General features: G+C 43.7%; 1 protein-coding gene across 3 annotated transcripts in view; it reads right to left on the bottom strand.

Moving 5' to 3' along the window:
• Nucleotides 1–15,432, bottom strand: part of LOC147114101 (long-chain-fatty-acid--CoA ligase 6-like) — a 194,532-nt gene that overhangs the window by 12,549 nt on the left and 166,551 nt on the right. For all 3 annotated transcript variants that reach the window (XM_085995720.1, XM_085995721.1, XM_085995722.1), the window contains exons 15-19: nucleotides 15,252–15,324; nucleotides 13,291–13,379; nucleotides 11,861–11,977; nucleotides 8,980–9,123; nucleotides 5,209–5,310 (exon numbers count right to left, since the gene is read on the bottom strand). In XM_085995720.1, the coding sequence (XP_085851846.1) occupies nucleotides 5,209–5,310; nucleotides 8,980–9,123; nucleotides 11,861–11,977; nucleotides 13,291–13,379; nucleotides 15,252–15,324 (525 nt within the window). The remainder of the gene's footprint in view (nucleotides 1–5,208; nucleotides 5,311–8,979; nucleotides 9,124–11,860; nucleotides 11,978–13,290; nucleotides 13,380–15,251; nucleotides 15,325–15,432) is intronic.

The raw sequence follows: 15,432 nt of genomic DNA on the forward strand, positions 1-15,432 counted from the left end.
TGCAAATAACTACACATGGGTATGATCTGGTGGCCATTACGGAAACATGGCTGCAAGATAATCATGACTGGGAACTAAACATACAAGGGTATTTGACAATTAGGAAGGACAGACAGGAAGGAAAGGGAGGTGGGGTTGCTATGTTAATCAAGGGTGGAATCACTGCAATAGTCAGAAATGATATTGGGTCAAAGGATCAGGATAGTGAAACAGTTTGGGTGGAGATAAGGAATAATAAGGGGGAAAAAGTCACTAGTGGGCGTAGTCTATAGGCCTCCTAACAGTTGCAACTCTGTTGGTCAGAGTATAAATCAGGAAATAGTTGGGGCTTGTAATAAGGGAACAGCTATAATCATGGGGGATTTTAACTTTCATATTGACTGGACTAATCAAATTGGGCATGGCAGCATTGAGGAAGAGTTCATAGAGTGTATTAGGGACGGGTTCCTTGAGCAGTATGTAACTGAACCAACCAAGGGGCAGGCAATCTTAGATCTGATCCTGTGTAATGAGACAGGATTAATAAAATATTTCCTAGTAAAGGATCCCCTTGGAATAAGTGACCATAATATGGTTGAATTCTAAATTCAGTTTGAGGGTGAGAGAGTTGGATCTCAAACCAGCGTACTAAGCTTAAATAAAGGAGACTATGAAGGTATGAGAGTAGAATTGACTAAAGTGGACTGGGAAAACAGATTAAAGTGTAAGATGGTACAAGAGCAGTGGTGTACATTCAAGGAGATATTTCACATCTTTCAAGATAAATATATTCCACTGAGGAAAAAGGGGAGTAAAAGAAAAGACAGCCATCCGTGGCTTAGTAAAGTAATAAAGGATCGTATTCGACTGAAAACAAGGGCATATAAATTAGCCAAATCTAGTGGGAGGATAGAAGATTGGGAAGCATTTAAAAGCCAGCAAACAATAACTAAAAGATTAATTAATAAAGGGAAGATAATTATGAAAGTAAACTAGCAAAAAATATAAAAACAGATAGCAAGAGTTTCTACAGCTATATAAAAAGAAAAAGGGTGGCTAAAGTGAACGTTGGTCCCTTAGAGGATGGGACTGGGAAAATAGTGGTAGGGAACATGGAGATGGCAAAGACGCTGAACAAATATTTTGTATCAGTCTTTACAGTAGAGGACACTAAAAATATCCCAACACTGGACAAACAGGGGGCAATGGCGGGGGGGGGGGGGGGGGGGGGAGGAGCTAAACACGATTAAAATCACTAAGGAGATGGTACTCAGTAAAATAATGGGACTTAAGGCGGATAAATCCCCCGGACCTGATGGCCTACATCCTAGGGTCTTGAAAGAAGTGGCGGTAGGGATTGTGGATGCATTGGTGATCATTTTCCAGAACTCCCTGGACTCAGGAAAGGTCCCGGCAGATTGGAAAACTGCTAATGTAACACCCTTATTTAAGAAGGGAAGTAGACAAAAAGCTGGAAACTATAGACCAGTTAGCCTAACATCTGTGGTTGGCAAAACGTTGGAGTCCATTATTAAGGAAACAGTAACAGAGCATTTGGATAAACATAATTTAATAGGACAGAGTCAGCATGGTTTTATGAAGGGGAAGTCATGTTTGACAAATTTGCTCGAATTCTTTGAGGATGTAACATACAGGGTGGATAAAGGGGAACCAGTGGATGTAGTGTATTTGGACTTCCAAAAGGCATTTGACAAGGTTCCACACAAAAGATTACTGATCAAGATAAAAAATCACAGGATTGGGGGTAATATACTGGCATGGGTGGAAGATTGGCTATCTAACAGAAAACAAAGAGTTGGGATAAATGGTTCGTTCTCGGGCTGGCAATCAGTAACTAGTGGTGTTCCGCAGGGGTCAGTGCTGGGACCCCAACTCTTTACAATCTATATTAACGATTTGGAGGAAGGGACCGAGTGCAACATATCCAAGTTTGCCGACAATACAAAGATGGGAGGGAAAGCAGCGAGTGAGGAGGACATAAAAAACCTGCAAAAGGACATAGACATTCTAAGTGAGTGGGCAGAGATTTGGCAGATGCCATATAATGTTGGAAAGTGTGAGGTTATGCACTTTGGCAGAAAAAATCAAAGAGCAAGTTATCTAAATGGAGAGAAACTGCAAAGTGCTACAGTACAAAGGGATCTGGGGGGTCCTGGTGCATGAAACACAAAAAGTTAGTATGCAGGTGATCAGGAAGGCCAATGGAATCTTGGCTTTTATTGCAAGGGGGATGGAGTATAAAAACAGGGAAGTCTTGCTGCAGTTATACAGGGTATTGGTGAGGCCACACCTGGAATACTGCGTGCAGTTTTGGTTTCCATATTTAAGAAAAGATATACTTGCTCTCGAGGCGGTTCAGAGAAGGTTCACTCGGTTGATTCCAGAGATGAGGGGGTTGACGTATGAGGAAAGGTTGAGTAGGTTGGGACTCTACCCATTGGAGTTCAGAAGAATGAGAGGCGATCTTATCGAAACATATAAGATTGTGAGGGGGCTTGATCGGGTGGATGCGGTGAAGATGTTTCCACTGATGGGTGAGACGAGAACTAGGGGGCATAATCTTAGAATAAGGGGCTGCCCTTTCAAAACTGAGATGAGGAGAAACTTCTTCACTCAGAGGGTAGTAAATCTTTGGAATTTTCCACCCCAGAGAGCTGTGGAAGCTGCAACATTAAATAAATTTAAAATGGAGATGGACATTTTCCTAGCAGATAAGGGAATTAGGGGTTACGGGGAGAGGGCAGGGAAGTGGACGTGAGTCTAGATTCAGATCAGCCATGATCCTATTGAATGGCAGAGCAGGCCCGAGGGGCCGTATGGCCTACTCCTGCTCCTATTTCTTATGTTCTTATTAATTAACCCCTTCTCATTGCACAATACCCAATCTAGGATAGCCTGTTCCCTAGTTGGCTTCTCAACGTACTAGTCTAAAAAAAACATTTTGTACACACTCCAGGAATTCATCCTCCACAGTATTATTGCTAATTTGGTTTGGCCAGTCTATATGTAGATTAAAGTCACCCATGATAACTGTAGTACCCTTGTTACATGCATCTCTAATTTCCTGTTTGATGCCATCCCCTACATTACCACTACTGTTTGGAGGCCTATAGACAACTCCCACCAATGTTTTCTGCCCCTTGGTGATTCTTAGCTCCATCCAGACTGATTCTACATCTTGATTTTCTGAGCCAATATCCTTTCTCACTATTGCTCTGATTTCATCCTTTACTAACAACTCCACCCCACCTCCCTTTCCTTTCTGCCTGTCCTTCCTAAATATCGAATATCCTTGGATATTCAGCTCCCAGCCTTGGTCACCCTGCAGCCATGTTTCCGTAATCGCAATTATATCATATCCGTTTACATCTATTTGCGCTGTTAACTTGTCTACCTTACAACAAATGCTTCGTGCATTCAGATACAGTGCCTTTAGATTTGTCTGTTGCTTTGTCCTGGATGGTGTCGAGCTTCTTGAGTGTTGTTGGAGCTGCAATCATCCAGGCAAGTGAGGAGTATTCCATTATACTCCTGACTTGTGCCTTGTAGATAGTGGAAAGGCTTTGGGGAGTCAGGAAGTGAGACACTCGCTGCATAATACCCAGCCTCTGACCTACTCTTGTAGCCAGAGTATTTATGTAGCTGGTCCAGTTACGTTTCTGGTCAATGATGACCACTAGGATGTTGATGGTGGAGGATTCGACGATGGTAATCCCATGAATGTCAAGGGGTGATGGTTAGACTCTCTCTTGTTGGGGATGGTCATTGCCTGGCACTTGTGTGGTGCGACTGTTACTTGCTATTTATCAGCCCAAGCCTGAATGTTGTCCAGGTCTTGCTGCATGCAGGCATAGACTGCTTCATTATCTGAGGAGTTGCGAATGGAACTGAACACTGTGCAATCATCAGCAAACATCCCCATTTCTGACCCTATGATGGAGGGAAGGTCATTGATGAAACAGCTGAAGATGGTTGGGCCAAGGACACTGCCCTGAGGAACACCTGCAGCGATGTCTTGGGATTGAGATGATTGACCTCCAACAACCAAAACCAACTTCCTTTGTGCTAGGTATGACTCCAGCCAGTGGAGAATATTCCCCCTGATTCCCATTGACTTCAATTTTACTAGGGCTCCTTGATGCCACACTCGGTCAAATGCTGCCTTGATGTCAAGGGCAGTCACTCTCACCTCATCTCTGAAATTCAGCTCTTTTGTCCAGGTTTGGACCAAGGCTGTAATGAGGTCTGGAGCCAAGTGGTCCTGGTGGAACCCAAACTGAGCATCGGTGAGCAGGTTATTGGTGAGTAAGTGCCGCTTGATAGCACTGTTGACGACACCTTCCATCACTTTGCTGATGATTGAGAGCAGACTGATGCGGCGGTAATTGGCCGGATTGGATTTGTCCTGCTTTTTGTGGACAGGACATACCTGGAGAATTTTCCACATTGCTGGGTAGATGCCAGTGTTGTAGCTGTACTGGAACAGCTTGGCTAGAGGCATGGCTAGTTCTGGAGCACAGGTCTTCAACAAGACAGCGGAGATGTTGTCGGGGCCCATAGCCTTTGGTGTATCCGGTGTACTCAGCCGTTTCTTGATATCATGTGGAGTGAATCGAATTGGCTGAAGATTGGCTTCTGTGATGGTGGGGACGTCAGGAGAAGGCCAAGATGGATCATCCACTCTGCACTTCTGGCTAAAGGTAGACTTTGTGGTGTGGGATGTATTTTGTTTGGTTCAGACCATGTCAAAAATATAACACAGTAGACCTGTTAATAGTCTAGATTTTCCGGTCACCAATTTTGTGGCAGATTTAGGGTGGGCAGAGGCAAGAACTGCTTGGGAAAACACACTGCTGCGTTCCCACCTCCTTGCAGCTCCCCACCATTTCCCACTGCCTGGGTGTCTGCATCTGTGTGCTGTAGCCAGCATCCAAGGCAGGCAGAAGCAGAAGCTGGAAATGCACCTCAAATAGGAATGCGGAATATCTCGGATGTTGAGCAAATTGCAACCATGTAGTACTTTTTTGCTACCAATAGAGGTCACCCCATTAACATAGTACAGTACACCAAGATCATCTGTGTAAAAAGCCCGGTGTGTAACAGCTTTAATCAGACCACTGTAAAATTATGTTGACTGTAAAGTTTTGGCTCTGCCATATCCAGGTTAAATACACTATATAGTCTTGATATCTATTTTTAAAAACATACCTCAGATTTACATAGTTCTACATACGATCCCTCAAATCCCCTTTTCCTTGCCCAGGCTTCTGTGGCCTCTGGATCTGGTACAACAATACCTACCAAGAAGGACTGTACCAAAACAGTGAAAGCATGTTTACAGGTTACACAGAATGAAAAAGTGCATTTAAATTACAAATATTAAAGTTCAACTATTCACCAACTTTCCTGGGGTTACATGAGAAGAAAAGTTACAATAAAATGCAACACTGACATTTCTGAATGTCAATAACATCAAAACAAAATATTTTCCTTCGAACTACGACATACTATGCAATTCATTCTTGATTTTTTTAAATGTAAATATGTTTTTTGAACTAATGAGTTTTGTTATAATATTTTAAATAAGAACATAAATATTTGGGTAATTCCTGTTTACAGGCAGCTTGCAATCATCTGCTCTTCTGAAGCTATGGTTAAAGCACAATAATAGGGCAGTGCATCATATTTTACTGGGTGAAAAAGGAAAGAATATTTCATTCTCAAGAATACTTATTTTCACTTCATGAAGCACAAAAAAATCACCATGTATGCTGCATTGTAACCTATTTTTCTTCCCTCTAATTCTCTCTACCCCTAAACATACACACTACTACAAAATCTTCAAGGAATCTGCTAAAGTCACTCCGTAACTTCTAGAACGTGGGTGAGGTTGTTGTAGCTCAAGTTGGTCTCTCATTTCCCCTTTCTTCCCTCCCTGTTGTGAAGGCCATTGTCTCCACCAGGTGCCTCAAAGAGTACAGTACAGCCACATTATAATAAACACTGCGAAAGGGAAAATGAGAGACCAACTTGACTTACAACAACCTCACCCACTTTCTAGAAGTTACAGAGTGACTTTAGCAGATTCCTTGAAGCGTTTGGAGTAGTGTGTATGTTTAGGGGTGAATTTAGAAAGTTCAGAGGGCAAGTGAAAAAGGAAGTAAGAGGGGCAAAGAGAGTATGAGAATAGATTGACAGCTAACATAAAAAAGAATCCAAAAGTCTTCTATAGGCATATAAATAGTAAACGGGTAGTAAGAGGGGTGGGGCAGATTAAGGACCAAAAAGGAGACCTATGCATGGAGGCAGAGGGTATGGCTGAGGTACTAAATGAGTACTTTGCATCTGCCTTTATCAAGGAAGAAGATGCTGCCAAAGTCAGTGAAAGAGGAGGTAGTTGAGATACTGGATGGGATAAAAATTGATAAAGAGGAGGTACTAGAAAGGCTGGCTGTACTTAAAGTAGATAAGTCACCGGGACCAGATGGGATGCATCCTGGGACGCTGAGGGAAGTAAAGGTGAAATTGCGGAGGTACTGGCCATAATCTTTCAATCCTCCTTAGATACGGGGGTGGTGCCGGAGGACTGGAGAATTGCAAATGTTACACCCTTGTTCAAAAAAGGGTGTAAGGATAAACCCAGCAACTACAGGCCAACCAGTTTAACCTCAGTACTGGGGAAGCTTTTAGAAACGATAATCCGGGACAAAATTAACAGTCACTTGGACAAGTGTGGATTAATTAAAGAAAGCCAGCACAGATTTGTTAAAGGCAAATCGTGCTTAACTAACTTGATTGAATTTTTTGATGAGGTAACAGAGAGGATTGATGAGGACAATGAGGTTGATGTGGTGTACATGGACTTCCAAAAGGCGTTTGATAAAGGGCCACATAATAGGCTTGCCAGCAAAGTTAAAGCCCATGGAATAAAAGGGACAGTGGCAGCATGGATACGAAATTAGCTAAGTGACAGGAAACAGAGAGGAGTGGAGAATGGAAATAACAACAGAAAATGCTGGAAAAACTCAGCAGGCCAGGCAACATCCGTGGAGAGAAATTAGAGTCGACGTTTCGGGTCAAACCCTTTTTCAAAACTGGAAAGGAAATGAAATAGATCGAAGGCAGGGCTACGATAGAACAAAAGAAGTAAAGAGACATTAAGAGGTATTTAAAACCAGACAAGATGGTACTAGGACTAGTGGAGACAAAAGATGGCTCAGATTAGGTGTGAAGTGTACTGGCAGAAAGAGAGACAGCTGCCATATGGGAGAGAGGAAAAAAAAGGAAAGGGTGGGGGGAGGGAAAACCCAAAACAAAGGGGTGGAAAAAAAATAAGTAAAAATGTAATAGGGGCCGAGGTTATGATCTGAAATTGTTGAACTCGATATTGAGTCCGGAAGGCTGCAAAGTGCCTAATCGGAAGATGAGGTGATGTTCCTCGAGTTTACGTTGAGCTTCCGTGGAACAATGCAAGAGGCCAAGGACGGTGAGGTCCGAGTGGGAATGGAGCGGTGAATTAAAATGACAGGCGATTGGAAGCTCGGGGTCACCCTTACGGACTGAACGGAGGTGTTCCGCAAAGCAGTCACCCAATCTGCGTTTGGTCTCCCCAATGTAGAGGAGACCGCATCGTGAGCAGCGAATACAGTATACTAGATTGCAAGAAGTACAAGTAAATCGCTGAGTGGAGAATGGTTTTTTTTCGGACTGGAGGAAGGTACACAGTGGTGTTCCCCAGGGGTTGTTACTAGGACCACTGCTTTTCTTGATATATATCAATGACTTGGACTTGGGTGTACAGGGCACAATTTCAAAATTTGCAGATGACACAGAACTTGGAAGTATAGTGAACAGTGAGGAGGATAGTGATAGACTTCAAGAGGACATAGACAGGCTGGTGGAATGGATGGACACGTGGCAGATGAAATTTAATGCATAAAAGTGCGAAGTGATACATTTTGGTAGGAAGAACGAGGAGAGGCAATATAAACTAAAGGGTACAATTCTAAAGAGGGTGTATGAACAGAGAGACCTAGGGGTATATGTGCACAAATTGTTGAAGGTGGCAGGGCAGGTTGAGAAAGCGATTAAAAAAGCATACGGGGTCCTGGGCTTCATAAATAGAGGCATAGAGTACAAAAGCAAGGAAGTTATGATGAACCTTTATAAAACACTGGTCTGGCCTTAACAAGAGTATTGTGTCCAATTCTGGGCACCGCACTTTAGGAAGGATGTGAAGGCCTTAGGGTGCAGAAAAGATTTACAAGCATGGTTCCAGGGATGAGGGACTTCAGTTTCGTGGGTAGACTGGAGAAGCTGGGGTTGTTCTCCTTAGAGCAGAGAAGGTTGAGAGGAGATTTGACAGAGGTATTCAAAATCATGAGGGGTCTAGACAGAGTAGATAGAGAGAAACTGTTCCTATTGGCAGAAGGGTCGAGAACCAGAGGACACAGATTTAAGGTGATTGGCAGACGAACCAAAGGCGACATGAGGAAAAACTTTTTTATGCAGAAAGTGGTTAGGATCTGGAATGCACTGCCTGAGAGGGTGGTGGAGGCAGATTCAGTCATGGCTTTCGAAAGGCAATTGGATAAGTACCCGAAGGAAAAAAAATTGCAGGGCTACGGGGAAAGTGCGGGGGAGTGGGACTAGCTGAAGTGCTCTTGCAGAGAGCCGGCACAGGCTCAACGGGCTGAATGGCTTCCTTTCTGTGCTGTAACTATTCTATGATTCTATATCTAATGTCTTACAACACACTTGTAGCGATAAACTACTGTAAAGATACAGTACAACACAAAAAAGTGGGGAGCAGAGACAGGAAGAAAAAAAGAGAACATTAAAGCAAATAACCAAAGAAAAGAGGCAAAAATATATTTTTAAAGGAACTAACAGATTAAACAGATAACATACATTATAAATGTTCAGGTACAATTGTTATAGTTCATTTTATTATTGATAATATTAAAAATACATATTTACCTGCAAACTATCTCCATGGATATACACTTGGGCTACAGGCTCACTCCGTACGTAGATATTCTCAATTTTTTCTGGTGCAATGTACTCTCCCTGAGCAAGTTTGAATATATGTTTCTTTCTATCTATGATTTTTAAAGTGCCATTCTGTGTATAAGAAAACAAAGCAATGATCCCATAACACTTCTGTAATTAACTGCATTATAAATCAGGATAGTACTCCTGAAAAATAAGGAACAATCACTCAATGTACAAAATCAGGTCTTAAGCTATAGAAAACCTTCATAAAACATCAGAAGATGTATTGCTTTGTAACAACAGAAGTGTATATCATATATTTCACAATGTATATTATTATTATAATATAGTTGGTCTCCTGTGGCATTACTTTTGGACATAAAAGTATCTATTTTCCTTTAGTGCTAACCTTCTAGTGCACTACCGAGTGAGTACTGCCATGGTTCAGTGGTAGCACTCTCACCTCTGAGTCAGAAGGTTGTGGGTTCATAGTCCCACTCCAGGGATTTAAGCATCAAATGTCAGCTGACATTTCAGTACAGTATTGAGGGAGTGCTGCACTGTTGGAGATGCCACCTTTTGGATGAGACGATAAACCAAGACCTGTCTGCCCTCTCAGGTGGACATAAAAGATTCCATGGCACTGTTTTGAAGAAAAGCAGGGGAGTTCTTCCCGATGTCCTGGCCAATAGTTCTCCCTCAACCAACATCACAAACAGATTTGGGGGAAAAATTGAGTCGCGCCCACTTTGGGGCGCTAACTTTGCCAGGGCACTACTTTTAGCGCTCCGAAAAAATTAGCGCCCCCACGGCCGAAATTCATCTGTAACACCCCAAGAGGGAAACGGGGCTCTACTAGAAGCGCCCTGCCTCCCTCTTGGGGCGCTGCGAGGGAATATTGCGGCGCTACGTGGCACTGCAGCACGTCGCGCCGCGGTACTGCAGGCCTTCCTCCCCTTCTTAAAGGGGAGGGGCCTTGCACAGCGCAACCCGGGACCCAGCTGGGCCACCAGGGATCGGGGTGCCGGCAAAAGAGCCCGGCACTCAAGAGAAGTGCTGAGCTCACGGAGCGCAGCCGGCACTCCGCGGGGTGGCAGAGGAGTCTAGGGACGGCAGCGGGGGCAGGTGCTGGCAGGCAGCCAGCAACAAAAATGGCCGCCCGGCACCTCGCCTTTAATTAGTGCTGCCCCGGCCGTAGGTAGGCCCTCCTGACCATCGGACATGGCGTCCGGTGGTAAGTCAGGGGGCGCTACTGAAGATCATGGCCAGGGCGCGAGTGGGGCGCTGTGCACGGCGATGACGTCATCGGCGGCGCAGCGCCGCAGGCCACCACTAACTTCACACTGAATTTCGCGGGAGGCATTGGCGGCACCGCGCCTGGGTGCTAGTTGCTTTGCGCCCCATTAGTGCCCTCTTAGGTGCTAACGGGAGGCGCAAAGCAACTGAATTTTTCCCCCATTATCTGGTCATTATCACTTTGCTGTTTGTGGGACCTTGCTGTGCACAAATTGGCTACCACGTTTCCTACATTACAACAGTGACTACACTTCAAAAGTAGTTCATTGGCTGTAAAGTGCTTTAGGACATGCTGAGGATGTGAAAGATGCTATATAAATGCAAGTCTTTTTTCTTTATTATTCCATTGTGGGAGCTGCCACCCTTTGGAGGAGACGTTAAACCAATGCCATATTTGCCTGTTCCACTGATTCAGGTGAACTTTAAAGAGGCCATGGAACTATTCAAAGAAGAGCAGGGAGTTCGCCTGATCTCTTGGTTAAGATTTCTCCCTCAACCAATACCACCAAAAAAAACAGATGAACTGGCCTAATAAACTAGAATTGTTTATTTTATTGTGGGTTTCTTATTTTATAAATGTTACCAATAAATTCTTAGCGGTGAGGTCGAAGGCAGCAGTCCAACCTAATTTCAGATTTTTTTTTTTTATAGCAATCAATATTTTATTGGTTGCTTCTAGCTACTTGCCAGTTGGTAGCTTAAAAAAAACCAGTAATTTGACTGCAGAGTTTTCTCTTGCATACTTGGTCCTTTGTGATACTTACCAACTGAATGGAACTGCTTCTGATTTATTCACATTTAGTCAATTGGATATTGAATTGGTAATTTAACATACAAGATTTCACTGCCGCCAATCAATATTTTTTTCCCCTAAGTGTCCTAAACTGGATGTCCTGAAACTCTCAGTTCACAGCAAATAGCAAGTGAGCAGGTTAAGACGAGCCCCTCTCAAAAGTGGATTACTTCTCAAAAATGATAAATTCCCACACTAAACTAACCTTGAAAGCAGTTGACTATCATGACAAACCCACTATGACTCAGTGAGTCCATTTAGTATACCAGTCAACCCTAGATGACTGTACAAATAGTCCAAGCATAGGACTCCAATAGACCACACTGCTTCCTACTTAATCCCTTTGTTTCACATTCCAGTGGTTTTTCTTCCCATTCTGCAGAATTCCAATGACCAAACCACTTCCCATTTACTCCTGCACAAAGTCAGTATGAGCCAAACCAATCCTCACTAAGCCATGGGATATAGAATTTCAGTAGATCAAATGTCTTCTCATTCATGTCCACTATATGGAATTCTAGTGCAACAAACACTTCATTGCCTCTTCATAGAATTCCGATGTCCCAAACAATCTTGTAACTAACTGTTAGCAATCTATAATTCTATAAACAAATACATTTCATACTCATGTCCACATATGTTTTGATATGAATTTAAAAAAGAATTGTTATAAAGGCAACATTTTCAAATATTTTATTTCAAAAAATATAAAACTGTAAAAAAAAACATAATTGATCAGTTGTACGACACAATAATATTTAAACAGTAAATACTTACAGGTAACCATTTTCCAATATCCCCAGTATGCAGCCACCTATCTTTGTCCAGAGCTTCAGCTGTTTTCTCTGTATCTTTGAGGTAGCCTTTGAACACATTTGGTCCTTTCACACAGATCTATAATGTAATGATTATTTGCAATGCTGAGTCAAAAGAATCTCTATTTCAACTATATTTTCACATTGCTTCCACATTCAAGTTCCTCCTTCTAGGTTAGGCCTTCATACCTTGAGATTTGCTTTCCTTGAAATTGCTGCAAGAACAGCTCAGGGTGACCTATCTGCCTCTTCACTGGGATGGTTGGGGCGGGGGGTCACAACAGCATGGGCAAGATAAATAATTTGCTGTATGAGGACTCAAGAGGACAAACTGAAATGACAAGAAGAGGTTGCCTATTCCACTCCAGGGGAAGCGGGAAAAAGTGGATCCTGATCTTGTAGGATCCAGGGTCTAGAAATTCAATGGCGCTGTGCCCATTTTCTGGGTGATAAACAGGTGCCTAAGTCTCCAATATGGTGAGCAGGAAGCAAACACTATGAGCTGCCCACCATATTGGTATACACAAAAACATAGGCTTGCAGGGCCCATGCTTGAAATGCATATAAGGGGCCCAATGCCTGTTTGAGGCCCCCTCTGCAATATTGGGTTGCCTTAATACTTCCAGCGCCGACTGCATTCAGGAAAAACAGGTCTACTTGAGGCTTAACAGGCAGTCCTTAAAGGCAGCGCTGCAGGCCGCCACCAAAAAGATTTTAAAATAGACTTACCATAATGTGGAGCTAGGAAGAGCAACAGTCTGCTTCCCACATCTACATTCAATCAGGGTGCTACCGACCATCGCTCTCACACCAGATTGCTACCTCGACACCCCCCGATCACTGCCACCACTTTGCCGAATCGCTGACACCATCCTCCACGTTCGCTGCCACTGATCATGGCCACTGCTCCCTCCCACCTGCTCGCCCTCTTCCCGGTTGCCCTCCCTCTGCTGGTCCCTTTCATGGACTTATCTGAGGACGAGGACAGCGGCCCAATCTTCGAGGCCTCTTCTCTGGCGAGCTGCCTGGGTGTACGCATAGTAATGAGGCTAGCCCAATATAAGATGCGCCTCAGGCCTATCCATCTAGGCACTGAGATCGTTCCCTGTGCCCCCGATCGCCCGTTTTCGGGACAGATGTAATCCCCCCCCCCCTCCGCAAAGAATCATAGAATCTTACAGCACAGAAGGAGGCCATTCTGCCCATCGTGCCTGTGCCAGCTTTTTGAAAGAGCTATCCAATTAGTCCCACACCCCTGCTCATTCCCCATTGTCCTGAAAAAAATTGCCTTTTTCGTATGACCTACCCCTTTAATTGAAATAGTGAATAGTATCGAAGGTGGGATATGTAAAAATGGGGGTGGAATATGATGAAAAATAACTATTTACCTACCTCTCCTTCTCCTTTTGCAGAAAAATACTTCATTTCTTCTACATCAATAAGTTTCAGAAAATTACATGGTAGAGGAGCCCCAACATGACCTGCAGAATGAAAACGAGACATTTTATTAATCAAATAATGTTTGTATCTTGTATTCTGGGAGGAAGTAGAAAATGCAATTTGATACATGGTTACATGATTATTAGATTTTTGGACTGTGAGCACAGAATTAAAGGACATAAATACATAATTAATACAATTTTGCATAAAGTGGAGGAGCCGAGGGACCTTGGAGTCCAGATACACAGGTCATTAAAGGTGGCAACACTAGTAGATAAGACCATAAAAAGGACCGCCAGAATTCTGAATTCTTGGTTTTCTATCTATAGTAATTGAATACAAAAGCCCCCCCATCGTTCCTTCCCACCTTCCTGTCCCTATTTAACTCCTTCTCTCTACCTTGCTCCCCTTCCCTTCCCTCCTAGCTCCTTCCTCTCTTCCACCTCCCCCCTCCTCTCCGCCTCTTCTCTTTTCCCTCCCCTCCTCTCTCCCTGACTCCCTTCTCTAACTTATCCCCAACCCCTTTCTCCACTCTAAATCCTTCTTCTTCCATCTACCCTGTCGTTCCCTCCTCTGCCGCTGTTCTTCCTTCTCTCCAGTCTTCCCCTCCCATCCCCATCCTTTCCATCTTCTCCCCTCTACCCTTCTCCCCTTAACCCTATTCCCTTCTTCCTCTCTGCCCCTTCCACTCTCCTCTTTCCTCCTCCTCTCTACTTCAGTCTCCCTCCCCTCCCCATCCTCAAGACGTTTTTCCTCTCCCCTTCTCTCCACTCTTCCTCCTCTCATCCCCTACTATACCCTTCTTATCCCTTCACTATCTTCCCCCTCAACCTTTTATTAATCTATTCCCTCATTCCTCCTCTCCTTCTCGTATCCCTCCTTTCCCCCTTTTCTCCATGCATCTACCCTTCTCTCCTCCCTCCATAACCATTATCTACTCCTATCTCTCTATCCTTCCTCCTCTCTCATCCCTTGCTCCTCATCTCAACTCCTCCTTCTCCTCCCCTGCTCTCTCCCTCCCTCCCCTGTACCATTTCCCCTCACTTCTCCAGTTTTCACCCCTTTCTTTCCCCTCTCCTTCACTCACCATGTTCTCAGTCTGCTTCCACTATCCTCACCCTTGCTCCTCTGCCTTCTCCCTACTTCTCTCCTCTCACCCTTTTCCCAGTCCCTCTTCCTCCACCTCATCCCTCTCCATCCTCCCCTTCTCCTGCCTTCCTCTCCCATCTACCTCCTCCCTTTCTCTGCCTTGACTCACCTATCTTCCTGCCTTCTATCCCTGCTTGATCTGAAATGTGCCCTTGGTCTTGACTCCCTGGGTAATTTTAACATTGGGTGATAATGTGAAATGTGCGGTATCAGCTTGGCCAGCCGTTAAACACCTCTCCCGATGTTCGTTTCCATTTGGTGGCCAAACTGATATTGCGCGTTTTACACTATTGCCCAATGTCAAAATTACCCTCTCCCTATGTACAACACAAGGGAGATTAACTAATATTTTTATATAGTATATAGAAAATCCAAACCTCTTTATGCAATTTTCATAATTTTACCTTTCTTTGGTCTTTCCATGTCACCAAACATCCCTGACTGAGATAGAGGACAGGTGAGCAAGCAGTTCTAAGGTCTCTGCTAATTCTGCTCTGAAGCCAACCACCAGAAAATATGAGAAGGGTAAAAAAGGATGAGACATTCTCCAGCCCTTCCCTAAACATCTGATTGATGCTTCCCAAAGGACCGCAGCTAACATTCAGAACTCAACAGAGTTAGGGCATTTTGCTTTTGCTCTCAAGCACAGCATATTAATACTCTGCTGCATGAGAAACTGAATCATATGTTAAGAAAGTTATGTAAACCTCCGATATATAGTGCACTCATATGTTAGAAGTAAAGATAGAGGTATCAGATAGCACCTGATGTCCAGTCTCCAGGTGTGGTAAAGGTACATCCAGCTGTGCACTCAGTCTGTCCATAACCTTCATAGACCTAAACACAACACTGATTATAGATATGTGGCAAGTGAAACATATCACAAGAATAACATTCTCATTCACATAATTTCTTAAAAGTGCTACTGTGTTGAGTTTCCATAGA

Source organism: Somniosus microcephalus, chromosome 8 (assembly GCF_052327205.1).
Source record: "Somniosus microcephalus isolate GS21.2 chromosome 8, FLI_Smic_1.0, whole genome shotgun sequence".
Lineage (NCBI taxonomy): Eukaryota > Metazoa > Chordata > Chondrichthyes > Squaliformes > Somniosidae > Somniosus > Somniosus microcephalus.